This window comes from Meriones unguiculatus, chromosome 3, assembly GCF_030254825.1.
Source record: "Meriones unguiculatus strain TT.TT164.6M chromosome 3, Bangor_MerUng_6.1, whole genome shotgun sequence".
Classification (NCBI taxonomy): domain Eukaryota; kingdom Metazoa; phylum Chordata; class Mammalia; order Rodentia; family Muridae; genus Meriones; species Meriones unguiculatus.
This window is the reverse complement of record NC_083351.1, coordinates 121,188,734-121,207,009: the sequence shown is the minus strand read 5'-3', so window position 1 is coordinate 121,207,009 and position 18,276 is coordinate 121,188,734. Positions and strand designations below refer to the sequence as shown.

The 18,276-nt window shown below is 40.1% G+C and overlaps 2 protein-coding genes across 15 annotated transcripts in view; one reads left to right on the top strand and one right to left on the bottom strand.

The window, feature by feature from the left end:
• Golph3 (golgi phosphoprotein 3) overlaps positions 1-18,276 on the top strand; it is a 106,341-nt gene that overhangs the window by 17,970 nt on the left and 70,095 nt on the right. For 2 of the 5 annotated variants that reach the window (XR_009590843.1, XR_009590842.1), the window contains exons 3-4: positions 1,056-1,170; positions 17,283-17,442. Coding sequence is in view for 3 of the 5 variants with exons in the window: in XM_021633735.2 (XP_021489410.1) it covers positions 1,056-1,170; positions 6,017-6,441 (540 nt within the window). In the remaining 2 variants the exon portion in view is untranslated. Of the gene's footprint in view, positions 1-1,055; positions 1,171-6,016; positions 8,142-17,282; positions 17,443-18,276 lie in introns of those variants that run through there. The other 3 variants (XM_060380444.1, XM_060380445.1, XM_021633735.2) reach the window with 2 other exon arrangements.
• Positions 14,921-18,276, bottom strand: part of Pdzd2 (PDZ domain containing 2) — a 350,811-nt gene continuing 347,455 nt past the window's right edge. For 9 of the 10 annotated variants that reach the window (XM_060380441.1, XM_060380442.1, XM_060380437.1 and 6 more), the window contains one exon: positions 14,921-17,416. In XM_060380441.1, coding sequence (XP_060236424.1) covers positions 17,253-17,416 — 164 coding nt within the window. In that variant the 3' untranslated portion in view covers positions 14,921-17,252. The remainder of the gene's footprint in view (positions 17,417-18,276) is intronic. The other variant, XR_009590840.1, reaches the window with a different exon arrangement.

Here is an 18,276-nt window from a genome sequence, read left to right as displayed (position 1 = left end):
AATGCTGAGGAAGAAGATCTTACATATTTTAATATTTTGTGAGATAGAGCAAAAAGAAAATGATTTCGTTTTGAAGAAAATATGAGACAACAGTCACATTTTAAAAGTAAAATATTTTAATTTCACAACATTAGAGTAATTTTTAATGGCTACTCTAAGTTACTGTAATAGGTTAAATTTTTGGTACTGCAGAATTTCAACTAGAAATGTGTTGCTTGGGAGATACATGAGGGAAGCCCGAAACCCAGTGTGGCTGAGCAGTGTGACAACATTAAGCTCCTTTCCTACCATACCCCTGGGATTTTCCATATCTTTCTTGCCTTTGAGGTTTATTTATTTTATTTTATGTGTCATTTGCATATATGTCTATGCAACACTGCATGCTGCAACTGCAGAGGCCAGACGGCATCAGATCCCCTGGAATTGGAGTTACAGGCCAGCTGCTGTGTGGATGCTGAGAGCAAACCTGAGTCCTGGAAGAACAGCCAGTGTGCCTAACTCCTGAGCCGTCTCTCAGTCCCTTTTCACTGTTGAGATTTTAACCCAGTATAGGTTTCAGTTACAGATTTAGAGCCTGTTTATATCTCCTCCTTCCCCATCTCTGATCCTCATCCTCTTGGTGCTGGAGATTGAGTAATTGTACATAATCAAACCTCTTGATGATTTCATTAAGGCTTCTGCTAGCAGTGGCAGTTTTAAAAAGTCTTTGTTATTCCTAAAACTATTTCCCTTCATATCCTTTACTGAGCATATGCTCAGGGGAGCTATTTCTTAATTTTGTTTTCTTGTCAAAGTTGTTTATTGAAAAACTTAGTTTTGTTACTTATGTGAAATGTCTTTCGTATGCTGAATTCTTCTGTATAGTGGAATCTTTCTTCACGTAAGAATGTTTTAATGAATGAATTTCTGTGTTTAATAGTTCAACATCAAATGGAATCGTAGTAAGGATAAAGTCTCCGAGCATGAAATGTTTGATAACTTACTTGTTTTTCATGTAACAAGTTTATGACAGGAAGACTGTACCGGTGGATCATTTCTGACTGCTTGTGTTTTAGGTGATCTGTAAATCGGATGCTCCAACAGGAGATGTTCTTCTCGATGAAGCTCTAAAGCATGTTAAGGAGACTCAGCCTCCAGAGACAGTCCAGAACTGGATTGAGTTACTTAGTGGTAAGCTAATGTATTAAAAAGTAAACACTGAGTTCTGTCTGATAATTTTTCAAAAATTCTATCTCTGGAGCTGGGCATGGTATCATACACCTTTAATCCCAGCACTCAGGGAGGCAGAGGCCTCATGTGAGTTCAAGGCCAGCCTGGTCGACAAAGCATTCCAGGACAGCCAAGGCTACACAGAGAAACCCTGTCTCGAAAAACAAACAAACAAAAAACCCCAAACAAACAAAAATTAAAATTTCCTTTTACACGAGAGAGCAGATATTGAATAAGATAGATATTCTTTCTTCAAGCTTTCCTTGTGTTTGTTTGTTTTGAGTCATGGTCTCCTCAGTATGTAGCCCTGGCTGAACTTCAAGTCAGATCCACCTGCCTTTGCTGCCTCAGTGCTAGGATTGAAGGCCTGTACCACCATGCTTGTCTCCAATCATTCTTTATGGAAATTATTGGTACAGTTTGCTTTGTTCAGAGCAGTCCAACCTGTGAGGATGTCAGCATTAATTATAAACTATCGCTTGATCTTATATTATGTGCACCAGTGGCTCATTGGGCTTGTCCAGTCTGGTGGCCAGTGTCTTGATAAACTGATTTCCTTTGACAGTGCCTGTACCCCAAACCAGTATTGACTTAAGAGGTTGAGTTGATAAGATTGTTGTATACTTAACTAGTTAACATTGTGTGGCTGCTGACTAAACTTGGTTTTCAACTTGAGTTGCTGTTGCTGGATTGAGCATTGAAGAGCTATGGCATCTCTAAGCTTTCACCCAAAGTATTGAAATACAATAGGAGATCTATTGGATTTGGTCAGAATTCAGGAGGCAAATATTGAGACAATACCGTCTGCTTGTAGATTAGCTACAAATGCCAGAATATTGCGATTAGCACATATTATTATTAGGTATATATTAGGAATGAGCTGCCACGTTGCCATGAAGGAAGGGAGTCCAGCTTAGGAGGAGGAAAAAACAAAGCACATTGCTAGTTTGGAAGTTGTGGTTGGAGCTTAGTGATGGAGTGCTTAGTTCTGTGTGCATGGCCCTGGGAAAGAGAAAAGGAAAACCTGCGTCCTACTGAGCACAAGTACCAGATTGCAGTGCAGCTTGCCAGTTAGTAACTAAGGTTTTTATCACATTTATTACAGTGTAGGTTGGGCTGCGGGGTGGTGAAGGGGTAGTGGTGAGCATTTTCTGGCACAGGGGTGGAGGTCAGAGGACAGTCAGTATGCAAGATTTAGTTCTCTCTTCCACCATGTGAGTCCCAGGGATGATTGAGATTGTCATGATAGGCTTTAAGTGGCTTTGCTTGCTGAGCCGTTACACTGCTCTCCCATTTTATGAAATTTTAAGTAGGAGGTTAAAACATGTTTTTTTCTTTTAAAATTTCAATTGTTTCAAAGTTGTCTTCATCACTGATATAGTCCTTAAGGATCTAGAATGTCAAAGCTCCAGATTTGACTTCTGTCCTGCACGTTAGAAATATCAGCAACAGAATATGTGGTGTATTTTCTGAATGCTAGTGTTACATGGTACTGACATAGGTGCTATGAACTTAAAAAGAGATATTTACAAGTTGAAGGGACTTTAAAGTATATTTGAAGACTACCTAGGTATGTCTAATAATTTAATATTTATGGGTCTCTAAAATTTTGGTAGTTCAGAAAAAAAATCAAGGAAACTTAGAAGTTAAAGAAGGAAATAGTCCTTGGATTAGACCTTTGAAAGGTGAAAATTGCACCTACTAAAGGAAACATACCTTTTCAGAAGGATTAGAAAGGGCCAATGAGATGGCCCAGCAGATAAAGGCACTTGCTGCTAAGCTTGGCTGCCTGATTTCAGTGTTCGGGAGCACATGTGCAAGCTGTCTAGAGTGAGAGGCCTGTCCTGTCTGACATAGGCACAGTTGTGTTGCACTGTAGCTCTGTGAGAACATGAGTGTGTCAGACAGTAACACCTAGTTAGCTAGTGTTGCCAGGACATGGTACTTCGTTAGTTTACAGATAGATAGTTTAAAGGATAGATTTTTAAATAAGTATTTGCAGGAATGTGGCTGTCATCTTAAGTTGTCTTAGTTTGAATTCTCCAAAGTCAGCTAATACATCTTGTTTGATTCTAGCTTAGGGATGTCTGCTTTCCCATCACTGGCGTTAGGAAATAGTAAAACCCCAGACTGAAAATGTCAGGTGATAAGTAGGAACTTGGGAGACAGTGGATTAGTACGGTCAAAAGTTGGAAGTCATACACCTTTGAAAGAAGGTCATCAGTGCTGTGCACTTGTGCTGTTTCTCCTGTTCTTAGAATGTTTACTCTTTCCGGAATTGTAGATGTAACTTGTGTGCCCCCTCCCCTATTAAGTTTCTTAGAGATAATAACCCTTAGTACCAACTCATTTATAATGTTTCATTTTGTTCTTAGGGCCACAGTCCCATTTTATTCTAGCCAGTAAAATTATATTATGAAGGCTTCACGCACACACAGAAGCCCACACACATGCTTTCGGGCACTGATTTGCTGAAATATTTTATTTGAAAATTTTTTGTCAATTATGTAAAATGGCCTTAATTACTAGTAATTTATAGTAGCAGCCTTTTATCATATACCTTAATTCCTTTTCCAAAGTAAACTGCAAAATTTTAATGGCTGTTCCACAGGCCAATGAGATGGCTCAGAGGTTACATAAAGGCACTTGCTGACATGCGTAATGACCTGAACTTGGGGTTGATTTCATATAATGGAAAGACAGACCTGACTTCTGCAAGTTGTTCTCAGACCTCCACACTTGTGGCATTAAGTCACATACATGTGCACACACATACTGATAACAAATAATGTAATAGAAGGCTTTCCCAGATAATTTATTCTTTCTAAAAAAAATAATCCCACTTTCCTCTTTGTTTTCCTTTGAGCTACGTAGTTGTTGTACCAGCTCTGTCTGCTGGCTTTCTCATCTTCGGTGTTTCTTATTCATGGCTGATTTGGTTAGCTATTTCCATTCCTCATTAGTTTTGGAACACGCTATCTTCTTTGCAAATCTAATGTGTTTTGTTGTTATTTTAAATTGAATACTTCAGCAATGTGAATATTATATTAAGTGCTGAATTTTGAAGTCTGTATCTAAAGAGTGTTGAATTTTTTGGGTGCATGCCTAATATGGGAGGTCCTGAGTTCAACCTCAATATTGTCTCCCTTCCCCCAGGGGAAAAAGTGTTGGCGTTTGCTTTGGTAGACAGACGTCTAAGTTACCTATGGATCAACATGCTTTAAAGCTTGGATAGTACAGGTTTAGAGTAGTTTTCACTTGAGACTAGTTCAGCCTTGTTCCTAAAACTTGGTCTTTCTAGGTCCCCTTATGTTCTAGATGCCTTTGAGCTCAGTCTAGTTGTCATTCGGGTTTTCTTCTCATCTTTGAAAATCTTGGCATTGTTCAGCTTTTTAGTATTTGACTTTTTCCTTTTCTGTCTGCAGTTTCTCTCCAACTTCTGAGGCTTAGTTTTTCGAGACTTGAGAATACCGTGCATACTCTGCCTTGTACCTTTCAGCTACTTTAGCTTTCTTGCTGTCTGACCTCAGAGTTGGGTAGGGTGACTGTGGTGCTGTGCTTAAAATCAAATTCCTGCTCTGTCCTCGAGGTTATGCTTCCATGTAGTGTATGTGGGGCAGCCCTGGGGCTCATTAGATTTTGCTCAAGAATCATAGTTTTGGAATTTTTTACGACCAATATCTGAAAAGTCACTTTTAATTAATTTCCCCATATGTCTAAAAACAGTAAGGATTCCTTACTGTCCAGAGTAGTCTTTTATTTTATGTGTCTGAGTGCCCCTTTGTGTGTATGTGTGGACCAAGTGCTGCAAAGGTCAGTGGGCATTGTCTCCCCATGGAAATTGGAATTACAGATGGCTGTGAGGCACCTGATGTGGGTGGTGGGAATCGAACTCCAATCCTCTGTGTGAGCATCATGTACTCTTAACCACTAAGCTCCTGTCAAGGATAATCTTTGTTGTTAGGTGATATAGGTAAACTAAATAGTTTCTGTGGCCTTCTGAACAGTGATATAGTCCAGGTTGTCACAGTCTACTAGTCCTTCCTGGGATGATACTTATGCTCTGTGCCATTTATGGCTATTGCTATTAAAATGTGACTTGTAAAGCTGAGGAGCTGAAAATATAAGTACTTTTTAAGTTTAATAGCTCCATGTTACTGGCTTCAGTAATACAGCTTAGGTGTAACTTAAGGTTGATTCTTTTTTTTAGATCTCTCTCTGTCTGTCTGTCTATCTATCTATCTATCTATCTATCTATCTATCTATCTATCTATCTATCTATCTACTGTTTGTCTGTCTATCTATATCTATCTATCTATCTATCTATCTATCTATCTATCTATCTATCTATCTATCGATCTATCTTTCTTTCTTCTATCTTTCATCTATCTATCTATCTATCTATCTATCTATCTATCTATCTATCTATCTATCTATCTTATCTATCATGTATACAGTGTATGCATGCATTCCAGAAGAGGGCACCAGATCTCACTATAGATGTTTGTGAGCCACCATGTGGTTGCTGGGAATTGGGCTTAGGATCTCTAAAAGAGCAGACAATGCACTTAATCATTGAACCATCTCTCCAGCTCAATGCTGATTCTCTTAAGTGTTCCAAAACTTCGGCCTTAGAGTCTTTACATTGAATAAAGGTACTTTTAATTTTAGCTATTAAAGCATAAAGGACCAATTGTTTCACAGTGGTCTAGTGGGGAGGGGGCTTATCCGATAGTATATATATATTTGTTGTTGTAATTCAGCAAATAATACCATCTGTTCCTAACTCTGGAATGTTCTTATCTAGGTGAGACATGGAATCCATTAAAATTGCATTATCAGTTAAGAAATGTACGGGAACGATTAGCCAAAAACCTGGTAGAAAAGGGTGTACTGACGACAGAGAAACAGAACTTTCTCCTGTTTGACATGACGACACATCCTCTCACCAATAACAACATTAAGCAGCGCCTCATTAAGAAGGTACAAGAAGCTGTTCTTGACAAATGGGTAAATGACCCTCACCGAATGGACAAGCGCTTGCTGGCCCTCATTTACCTAGCCCATGCCTCGGATGTTTTGGAGAATGCTTTTGCTCCTCTTCTGGATGAGCAGTATGATTTAGCCACCAAGAGAGTACGGCAGCTTCTTGACTTAGACCCAGAAGTGGAGTGTCTGAAGGCCAACACCAACGAAGTTCTATGGGCTGTCGTAGCTGCGTTTACCAAGTAACTGTCAGAATGAAAGGTTTCCTTTTTCTCATATGAACCAGTAGTTTTTTCTTCTATTGACTTCTGGTTTTCTGCAGTTTATACTTTCCCACACTAATAATTGGCTTTTGTTCTACAAAATGGTGGGTGGCTATTCTTTTTGTATGTACGCAGGATTCTGCTGGTACGAGAGGCCTTCCTCTTTCTGTTTTTAACCAACCTACTGCCATATTGGCACCCCATTCCCTGTTGCCATTTTCACTGTTAACCTGTTTTGGGTTTCTGGTGTACTTTGACTTTCAGAGTAGCTCCAGTCACCTCACGCACAGATTTTGGATTACCTCAGCTCAAGTTTTCCCACATGTGCATACTCACCTGGCATTCTGCCTACAATTCAGACAAGTCACAACAAAGCCTTCAACTCACCAAAGGTAAATATCTGTATCTATTAGGACATTTTATACCATAGACCTCAGTTGAGATGTATACTTAGCAAAATTATTTTTAAATTGAAACAGCACAGTAAATACATAATATAAAATGCCCCTTGGATTTTGCTTCCTATGTAAATCTATTGTATGATTATAGCTGTTATAATTTTAGCTATTAAATCATAAAGGTCCAATTGTTTCACAAAGCCAGTTTGGGATGAGCTGCATTCCACTTACGCTTGTATATAGTTTGAATTATATATGAATTGCCTCTTCTTCTGTCCACTTCTGCCTCGTCTTAGTATTTTGAAATTTTTAATTGTGCATCTGGTGCCCCTTACTTGGCTTCATTCATTGTTATTTGATGGCAAAATAGACCTCTCATCATTGAAGGAGAAGTGTGATTCATTCAGGGCTCTTTCTGAAGCCAAGCCTCACTTAGCTTCATTCATTGTTATTTGATGGCAAAATAGACCCCTCTCATCACTGAAGGGGAGAAAAGATGTGTGATTCATTCAGGGCTCTTTCTGAGTTGTGCGCCTCATGATACTCTGCCTGTACATCTCTTTTGGGGCTTTTCTTTCTTTCTTTCTTTCTTTCTTTCTTTCTTTCTTTCTTCCCTCTTTCTTTCTTTCTTTCTTTCTTTCTTCCCTCCCTCCCTCCCTCCCTCCCTCCCTCCCTCCTTTCTTTCTTTCTTTTTTTTTTAACTTTTTCCTGTTTTTATGATTTCTATAGGAAAGAGGCTTGTGACCAGTACTAATCTTGAGTACAGTTTTTTTTTCCCATTTTTCTGTCTTCAAGTAAATTAATATCTGCTCTGAAATATCATTTATCTATTCATCCTTTCTTGGGGAAAAGAAAATCAGATATCAGTCCTAGCAGATGTTGCATGTAAATTGGTAGCGAGTAATGACTACAACCCAGACGATTAAGAATTTTGTAATAGAAAGCTCTGCTATGTTTTAATTTTTATATACAATTATGATAATTAGCACATCGTAAGACTATAAACCTGCTTTTTAATGTTGATTTTATTCATTATCACTGTTTATTTACCATTGGTTTCATAATGTAAATACTATACATTGAACAAATTAGATGTCAAATTTTTTATTACTATAGTTCATGTTAATAGTGGGGCTTTCAGGTGTCTAGAAACTTTTGGTTAACATTTGATGCAAAAATACTAGACGCGGATAACTTTAGAGTTGAATTTTAAGGGTCTCCCTAATATGTATACTATCTTTTTATCTGAAGTAATAAATAAACTATGATCTTGAAAGTGCCTGAATCAGAGCAAGCATGTCATTGATTTTTATGTTCTTATTTCCTTTGCTTCAAGTGAAGTTTTACTTAGTATGTCATGCTAACATTTCAACTCCAGGGCTTGGCAAACTGTCTTAAAAGAGCCAGATAGGAAATACTTTAAACTCGGTGTGCCACATATGGTGTTTGTTGCAGAAACTCAACTCTGCCGGATGAAAGCTGTCTGTCACTGACAATACAAATAAAAGGCAGTAAAACATCAGAGAAGCAGGCAATGTTTTTGCCACCAGATGGGTTTGCCATCCTCTTTATAATGATGTTTAGGGAAAGACATTAGATAACTCGTTTCTCTCCCAAATGATATCACTATGGCAAACATAAAAATGGATATTGAAAACTGACACAAGTACACTGAAATTAAAAAATTAATTAAAAAAACGAATTTTGTTATTTTATGTGTATGAATGTTTTGCCTGCGTGTATGTATGTGTCCTTGACAAGTGCCTGCCAGAGACCAGATGAGTGCATTGGGTGTAAGCCGCCATGTGGTGAGGCCAACTGAACCCAGCTTGATCCTCTGCAAGAGCAGTGAGTGCCCTTAACTGCTGAGCCATCTCACAAGCTTCATAGACAGACTGTCTCTCTCTCTCTGGTTTTTAAAGACAGGGCTTCTTTCTTCTATCTCTAGCTATGTATCTGTCTGTCTTTCTGTCTATCTATCTATCTCTATTATGCACATTGTTTTTTTGCCTAAATGTATGTATTTGTGAAGGTGTTGGATCCTGAAATTACAGACAGTAGTGAGCTGTGGGTGCTGGGAATTTAACCCAGGTCGTTTGGAAGAACAGCCAGTGCCCTTTAACCGCTGAGCCATCTCTCCAGCCCCTAAGACAGGGTTTCTCTGTTGCTCTGCCTCTTCTGGAATTCAGGCCTTTAACTCCAGAGATCTGCCTGCTTCTGCCTCTAGTGTGTTAGGATTAAAAGAGTACAACACTGTGCCTGGCACAGCCTCTTAAAAGCAATGCTGGTTCTTTAATGGAAATAATTATTTTGTGTGGCAGGCACATTATTTCCTTTGGCTTATATCACAAGTTAAAAGCTGTTAGCTCAAGAGGCCAGTGGTAGTGGATTTTTGTAATAAGCCTGTGGGAATGTCTGTTGTGTCTGAGAATGAATCAGTTACTGTTTCCTTTTGGCTTTATCATGCAGTGTTTAATTGATGAGCTTTCCGGAAAAGACAGAAACCCCACAAACTTGAACAGTGGTCTAACAAGCTGTGCAAGGATGTTCTGTGTCGTGTCTGTGAAGTCTTTGTGACACCTGATTCCTAGTCTTCAGAAGATGACTGCTCTGTCTCAGATATCTAGTAGCTATTTAAGCCTTTGATCTGAAAGTGACTGGGCAAACGGGGCTGGTGTCCAATTGCAGCTTTTCTTGTCTTATTTGGGCACTAGGAGGAGGCTGTTTTTCTTTGAGAGACAGTACCAGAACATCAGATATGCAAAAAGTTCTTTAGGCAATTTTAAGAATAGGCTGGTGTAATTTCTTTAAATTATAGGGCTGTGAGAAATCGGCTGTTTTTAGAAGAAGCATAAATACGTTAAAGGGTCAAGAATGTTACTGCTCTGTTGAGGCAGAATTGACTAGGAACTTCTGACTTATTCCCTCACTAGGCCTTTTTGTTATTTGTGAACAGGTGGGTGTATGATTTTTAAAATGATTCATTTTTATTTTATGAGCATTATCTGCATGAAGGTGTTGGATCCCTTAGAAATGGAGTTAAAGATAGTTGTAAGCTACCATTTGGGTGCTTGGAATTGAACCCGGGTCCTCTGAAAGAGCAGCTAACGGCTCTTAATCACTGAGCCATCTCTCAAGCCCCAGGAGGGCATATAATTAAAATTGTGTCTTAACTTTTCGTCACTGGGGGGAAAAAGGAAACATGGGACTAGTGAGTGATGCCCCTCAGCCTGTTGGTCACAAGATTCATGTCTGCCAGACACGGCCAGTCTTACCTCAGCAGCCTGGGAAGTCTGAGTCATGAGTTTATGTGAGATCTTTATGAACTTCATTTAATTCCCAACTGTTGCCTCTCCATTGTGTATTGTTAGAGCTGGTGCCAGCTAAAGTACTCTGTCCTGTTTTCATCTTGTTGAATAAGACAGACAAACAGTTTGTAGTCTGCCCCAGCCCACCAAGCCCTGGGGTTCCAAGACCATTTTGAAAGCTTGTTACAGATGCCATGTATTGAGCCTTGAATTGAGCAACACTGGGAAAGTGGTGGTGGTGTTTCTTAACCTTGGATGCTGTTCTTCAGGACCTATAGATGGTAACACAGTTTTAATCGTGCACACACGCTCAGCCTAATATTAGACGTGGCTGTGCATTTACACTCATAGAAGAATGGATAGGTACCAAGTAGCACTCGTGCAGTTTGCTTTCGGTAAATAAACACCATCTTTTTGAGTGGCTCCATTGTATTGCTTAGCTCCCATCAGTGGTTGTTCAGATTTCTCTCTTAATTGGTTATTAGAAGTAGTCTTGGGAGTACAGCTTTATATTTCTCTGATTTTTGTAGAGAATTTCACAGAAGTGAACTGTGTGGAAGAATAAACATTGAAAATAATAACTCAAGTCCAGCTGGTTTCTAAGCTGTTAATGCCCGATGTAATGCCTCTACCAGTAACATGGTTGCTGACCTCGGCACTCATTACTAGATGGCATCATCATTCTTGGCTATTGCCAAATGGCAGAACTAGCAAGTTGTCTTATCAAGGGGTAATGTTTAGTATCTTTATTGGTGATTTGCATTTTTTCTGCAATTTTTGATTTGTGCTCCAGTCATATTTTTAATGAGCCTTGTTACATTCACCAGGACTTAACCCTGTACTTATGATACGGTTGGTTTTCTCAGTCTTTTAGAGTTGGTGTAATGTTTTTCTCTGTGCTTTTTATTTAATATCAGGAAAGTATAACATACAGTGCTTGAATATGGAATCAGTGGAGTTGTTTCTTCTTTAACTGAAAAAAATTTATGTATATTATGTATATAGGTTTTTTGTTTGCCTCTGTGTCTGTACCACGTGTTTGCCTGGTGCCATGGAGGCCAGAGATGACATTGGGCCTCCTGGGACTTGGAGCTATGGATGGATCACCATGTAGGTACAGTGAACTGAATTTGGGTCCTCTGCAGGATCAGTGAATGTTCTTAGTCACTGAGCCATCTTTCTGGTCCCAATCAGTGGAGATCTTAATTGCCACACTGAACATGCTTGCCTGGTGGTTAGTTTATACATTAGCTACTCTTTTTTCAGTAGATGTGATTAACAAATGGGAAAACCATGGGAAAGGGTCTTCACCAACCCTATATCTGACAGAGGGCTAATATCCAGAATATATAAAGAACTCAAGAAGTTAAATAGCAACAAACCAATCCAATTAAAAAATGGGGTACAGAGCTAAACAGAAAATTTTCAATAGAGGAATATTGAATGGCAGAGAAACACTTAAAGAAATGCTCAACATCCTTAGTCACCAGGGAAATGCAAATCAAAATGACCCTGAGATTTCACCTTACACCCATCAGAATGGCTAAGATCAAAAACTCAAGTGACAACACATGCTGGAGAGGATGTGGAGAAAGGGGAACCCTCCTCCACTGCTGGTGGGAATGTAAACTTGTACAACCACTTTGGAAATCAATCTGGTGCTTTCTCAGACAATTAGGAATAGTGCTAGTTTAAGACCCAGCTATACCACTCCTAGGCATATATCCAAAAGATGCTCAAGTACACAACAAGGACATTTGCTCAACCATGTTCATAGCAGCTTTATTTATAATAGCCAGAATCTGGAAACAACCCAGATGTCCCTCAACTGAGGAATGGATACAGAAATTGTGGTATTTTTACATAATGGAATACGACTTAGCTATTAAAAACAAGGAAATCATGAAATTTGCAGGCAAATGGTGGGAACTGGAAAAGATCATCCTGAGTGGGGTATCCCAGAAACAGAAAGACATGCATGGTATATGGTATGTCTCCTTTATTAGCTAGAATGTTTGTTACAGAACGATTATTTCCATTACCTTCTGACACACTTCACGGAGGAAAGGTAGTACACATATTTAGAGCTCACTTGCCTATTTTTGAAGAATTGGTTTCCTGATGCTGCCTAAAGAATTTATATGACAACAGAAGCTGGAGAGACAGCTCAGCTATTGAGACTGCTTGCCAAGGACTCGCCAGAGTTTGGTTCAGAGAACCTATATTGGGTGCTTGCTTATAACCATCTATAACTTCAGCTTTGGGGGATTCAATGCCCTTTTCTGGCTTCCATGGCCACCTGCACACACATGCACATAAAAACCAATTGTTTTTGGAAATGTGCTAGCTGTGTACCTATTTGTGTACTTGTAATTGTCAAGTAATTCTGTATTTGTGTGGTGTAATACTGTTTTGATCCATGTATTGACTGTAGAGAGATTAAAAGAATTTAAGGTAACCTTCACGTCCGCACTTCCCCCCCCCCCCCCCGGTGAGAATGGTAAAAGTTTTAGTGGATTTTCAAATACCTTTTTTTCTGGTACTGGGGATTGAATGCAGCTCTTTGTGCAAGCTAAACATTGCTGTACCCTTGTGCTACTTCCACATCCCGTGAACTCTATTGTTACTATCAACTGACCACAGTGCGATAGCTGGATAAAACTCACTCCTGGAACGGTATGCACTTTCATGAATCGCTTCTCTTTCCTCAACCTTTCCTTACCCCAGTCTTCTAACCACACTTTTTTGTTCTGTTCTATTAGTTTTTTGAGGTCACATTTAAATGAAATCATATATTTCCGTGCCAGTTGTTTTTCATAGTGTGGTGCAATAGACTTTTTGTGTATTTTTGTTCTATTACAGTTATCCTCATTACTTAAGTTTTCTGTCTTTGGACAGTCTCTTCAAAGAGCGTTTTAAAAACATTTTCCAGTTGGGTGTGGTGGTGCACGCCTTTACTCCCAGCACTCAAGAGGCAGAAGCAAGTGAATCAGTTTGAGGCTAGTCTGCTCTTCATAGTGAGGTCTAGGACAGCCAGAATTACATAGTGAGACTCTGGCTTGAAAAATCAAAACACAATTCTGTTACTGGGGGGAGGGGGGAGGAGAGAGGGGGAGAGGAAAGGGGGGAGGGAGAACACAGGTGCTTGCATGCCACCCACACGTGGAGGTCAGAGTACACGTCTTAGGAGTTAATTCTTTCCTTCCACCTTGGGTTCTAGGGATCAAAAATCCGGTCAGCTATCTTTAGAGTCAAACAGTGCCACCCACAGAGCCATCTCTCTAGCCTGGATCTTCAATGTTTATTGCATAGCCCAGTAGTCTTTTGATGACCTCTTGGTGTAACAAGAGATTATAGGTTTCCTTTGTGCATTCCTACCCATATATGGAATCATCAGTGTCTGCAAGAAGGCCTGGATTCTTTTTCCATGAAATAGTACTTCAAGGCCACAATTCGGACTCTTATTCACTCAATGTACATTCATCCCTTAGGCCAAGAGAGGGGTGTCTGCATACCAGCTGACTTATCAGTACTGCATGTCACATGGTTGCGGGGGGAGGGATCAGGACAGCATGTGTAGACTGATGGTGACTATAGGCTTTCTGGGTTAGGTGCTAGGCTGGGACTTTTCTTGCAGGATCTTATCTGGTGGTTTCTCTCAGATGAGCTCATTCCTTGCCTGTTACTAACCTCTCTGACATGCTGAGATGGACCATTTGATATGTGGGAAAAGGAAAGTTATCTCCCCCTTCTCTCTCCCCTCCCCTCCCCTCCTACCTGAGGCTTGATGAGAATTCCAATTGAGCATTCTGTTTCTAGTTTAGATCTTTCTGTAAGTAAAGCATTTTCAGAACCCTCATTTCCTACCATCTTTTGCCTTTTCTTATTTAGAGAGAAACGTGTCCTGCATAATTTTTAATTTGGTCTTAGCTCTTACTCTACATGTTGATACAAGTTTCTAAATTCGTAAGATGGGCTGGTGTTTATTTCCATACTGTATCATAACCAGAGTGTCTTTGGTTTTTCAGTGGGCCTAACACTATTAGGCCAATCAGAACCTCATTTCGAGAATGTATCTTCTTGCTTCCTTTGTGGGACTTAATTGTTTGTTAAAGCGGCAGAGCCTCAATAAAGAAGATGGTTTTTAGTTCACCCTATGAAATAATAGGATCCCAGATCAAGTATTAGGAAAAGACAGGGTCTCCTCTGAGGGAAAGAATGCTTTTATGAACAGTAAGAGGAAAACTGGTCAATGATTGCTGAGCAGCAAAAGAGGGCCCAGTGGAAGTTGGAAACTGGGAATTTATGGTGGTGTATTTTCATTGTGGGTGTGGGATTTTAGCAACAGGCATAGGTTTCAAGATTCTGGCCTTTTGGAATGATCCAGGCCTGGCTGGCAAGAAAGGCCAGTGCAGTGAGGGACTTAAGCCCATGGAGTCTAGTGTTGGTATGTGTGTCTGTCTTGTCTGTTGAGAGGAAGTGTGAATGGTCAGGCTGGAAGGGGAGAAAGGCAGTTACTAGGGTTGTTAAAGACAAGGTATAGTGGGAAGACTATAGTGACCAGGAATTTGTGAGACAGATGTTAAGAGATGTGCTGCTTTGAGTCTATCAGGATTCTGTGTGGAGGCATAGAAAGAGCAGCTGAGGCCTCTTGCCTCTTTACCTCTTACTTATACAGGTGACAATAAGGTAATAAAAGCATATTTTAAAAAATCTTGGTGTTACTTAACTGCATAATAATGAGACTGAGACAAAATCAAGTAGTAAGCAGTATTTATTTTTTGAAAATTATTTAAAAAATTGTTTACAGAGATGTGGATTTACATAACTTGGCAACATTTTTTAAATGTACAGGCCATTTCATATTATTGCACTTACTCTTTAATATATAAGGCATTTTATTTTACATAAATAAAGAATAATGTATAATATACAAGTGTGGTGCCACTTAAGTCAACCATACAATGCAATGCAATATGTGTTGGAGGGTGGAAATGAAACCCAACCTACTTGAGCCTTCACGGTATTTTCTTACGACTATGACTTATATGTTATAACACATTTTACCTCATAGCTTACTGTGAATGACTGACCACTTTAAAAAAAAGGTTTAGAACAACACCATTAGTATTCACTGCAGGAAGTATGGGGATTTATTAGACTAAATTAGCAATACTAGTCATGCCTTGAACACCAAAGACAAAAAAGTACATTCCCCCTAGGAAGACCTTTTAGAAAGATCCAATCCAAATGCCTGATGACTTAACATGCTTTGGTAAGCCAGAGGTTCTCCTTGTACTCTTCTGGTAGGAGGAGCTTTGGGGATACTCACAAAGACCATTCCACTGCTCCAGCAAGTCCTGTAACACTGTTCACAAAGGACTTACTAGGCATGACTGTAAAGGAGTGAAGGCAAAAAAGAAAGGAAAATGGTTTTCCGTGCTGACTTGAAATTATCATTCAGGTAAAAAAGCAGAAACTGACCCCAGAGACTTAACAACAACCTAGCATGCACCTTGCACTGACGTCTTAGAGTAACCTACTTGGAACTGTACTGAAAGGAAGATGCTAAATTGGGGTTTTCTAGCTAACTTCTGGACTGTAGTTTTCTTTGTGTGACCTGCCGAAAGCGAGCCAGCTATTTTGTGCCCGCCTGCGGACCCTCTTTGGGCCTAGTCCACAGATGGCCAGCAGGCTTGGGGTTAGAAAAGATGATGTTCAAAGGCAACATCAGCTGAAGCACCTCAGTGAATTTTAGACCCAGCTGTGTGCTAAAGAAATCAACAGAATCGTAGCATCATGCATGCGGGATTGACAAGTGCAGCCTCCACCCGAGACCCCAGGACCCAGCACTGGGTGGCACCACCTGAGGGTAGGGTGGTAAACACTAGATAGTCCTTTACCTAGAGGATGACTCACCCTGTTTTTCCATTTTCCTCCTTGTTTGGTAAATGAAGCTGGTGAGGCTTTGGGATTTAAGAAAACAACGGTCAGTGCAAAGGGAGAAAAGCCAGCTTTGTGAGGAGGAAGGGCTCCAGAGAAGCTCATGGCAGCTGAGGGAGTGTCACAGGCAGCTTGAGTCAGGATGCTGTGTGGGACCCCAGTTTTGGAAAGAGGAAGAATTTGCAAAACAGGAAAAACCAAAATAGCAAAAGGTTGAACCACTGCAGAGCTCTGTCAGAAGAGAGCTGGACTGCGGGGAATGGGAGAAGAACCAGCAAGCAAATCTCTCCAAGAGAATGCTCAGGCACTCCTCATTTTGGATCTCAGAACACCTATGATTGCAAGTTGAAGGATTTAACTCTCAAAAATTCCTTTAAGGTGGTGGTGTATGTATGTGGAAACTGAAACACACTGACAACTTTGCCTGCTCCTGTGTTGACCAGTCTTGAAATCAAACATACTCAAGTTTGAAAACTGGATGCAAGGTGCTTTCAGGCTACAACTTCCTCCTTCCAAGCAGGGAAGCTCACAGCTATTTATTGCAATTCATCAGAGCTGTCACTCTGTAACAGCCTTATGACTTAACATTCTCCGAAACAAAACAATCACAACTTCCCAGCCCGTACCATACATTATGTTCATTAAAAAATAGCACTTTTTAAAATCGTCATTTTTCACTGTTGGGTAATTCCTGAGCTCTGCCTAACAATTAGGTCATAAATTCATTTTCTTTAAATCTCATTTTACTTTTCAGGGTAACATATGTAGACCCATACCTCTGCCTTCCACTGCATGTACCTAAAAGCACTATGTCATTTACTTACAAAATTATATAAATCTACATACATACATCATTTTAGCTGGGCATTTGTTACCCTTCTGGTCCCTACTCACCAGGACTGATGCTGGGAGAGGTGGCAAGAGGGAGGTGAAGGTGTAGCTAGCTTCCAGATGAAGAGCACATCAGCTCTTGATCCCAGGCACTGAAATGATGCCTTCCCAGCCTTGATGGTCCAGGTAGGTTGTTTCTGGAGTTCAGGCTTCATGTAAAAGCCCAATAAGCTGTTTGTTGATTCAAGACCCATCACTTAAAGAAGTCATTCTGATTTGCTAAAAGAAGTGAATCTAGGGGAGGTTGTTAAAATTCATGAATTTCTGTGCTTTCTAATCACTAGCTGCACAGGCCCTTCTGGAACAGACTTCATAATATTCCAGGCATCGAAGTGCACCAGCCCAACCAAGGGTTTCCCGTTGATAGCAAGGATCTCATCGCCCGCTTCTATTGTTCCAGCCTGTTCCGCGGCACCACCTGTCAGAACGGATGCAGAACAAACTGTTAGTACCTGCATTCTTAAAAAAGGCAACTAAATTTAATTGGGAAGTATCTCTCAATGATGTTCCTGTAGTCTTAGGATAGAGAACTATTTTCCTTTATTTTTATTTGAAGAGCTTATAAGCTATTACAAAATAACTGTAGAGTAGTCCTTCCCAATCTAACCAAGTCCCAAGTCTGCAATTCACAAAGGGAAGATAAAGTATGTTTAATACTAAAAGCCACAAGTCACTTTTTGCTAATAAACCACCACCACCACCATAAGCCACATGCACCTTCTAGAGAAGGGCCCATCTCAGAGGGTTCTGCCTCCCTCCAGCGAATCCCCAGCTGGCTGAAGTTGATGTCTGACTATGTGAAGGAACAGATTTTATGAACTGCACGAAAGGTCTGCCTCCCTCACGAGTTGGTGTGATCATGAGGGACGAATGATGTTGCACAAGTCCTTAGGTCCAAAGGACTTGTTTTTGTTCTTCCTAGGGGTATCTACCACCTAATTAAGAAAGTAGCTGTTGTTCGCAAGCATCTTGAGAGACACAGAGAGGAGGAGGATTCTAAGTTCTGCCTGATTCATCCAGAGAGTAGCATTTACCAGCCAGCATGTTAAAAACTAAGTTATGAGTCATTCACAGCCTCTGTGATAGTGGCATAAAGTCTGTGTACTCAAGCAGTAAAATCACTTTAAACAAACATACAAACCAGTAGCAAATACACAGAGTTGGTCAAAGGAAACCAAGAACTAAAACACCAATAAACACCCAACAAGCTCATGGAAACAGTATCCAGGATGTCAGCTGGGGTTGTATCAGGCTTTGAGCACTAGCGGTTCCCTGCTC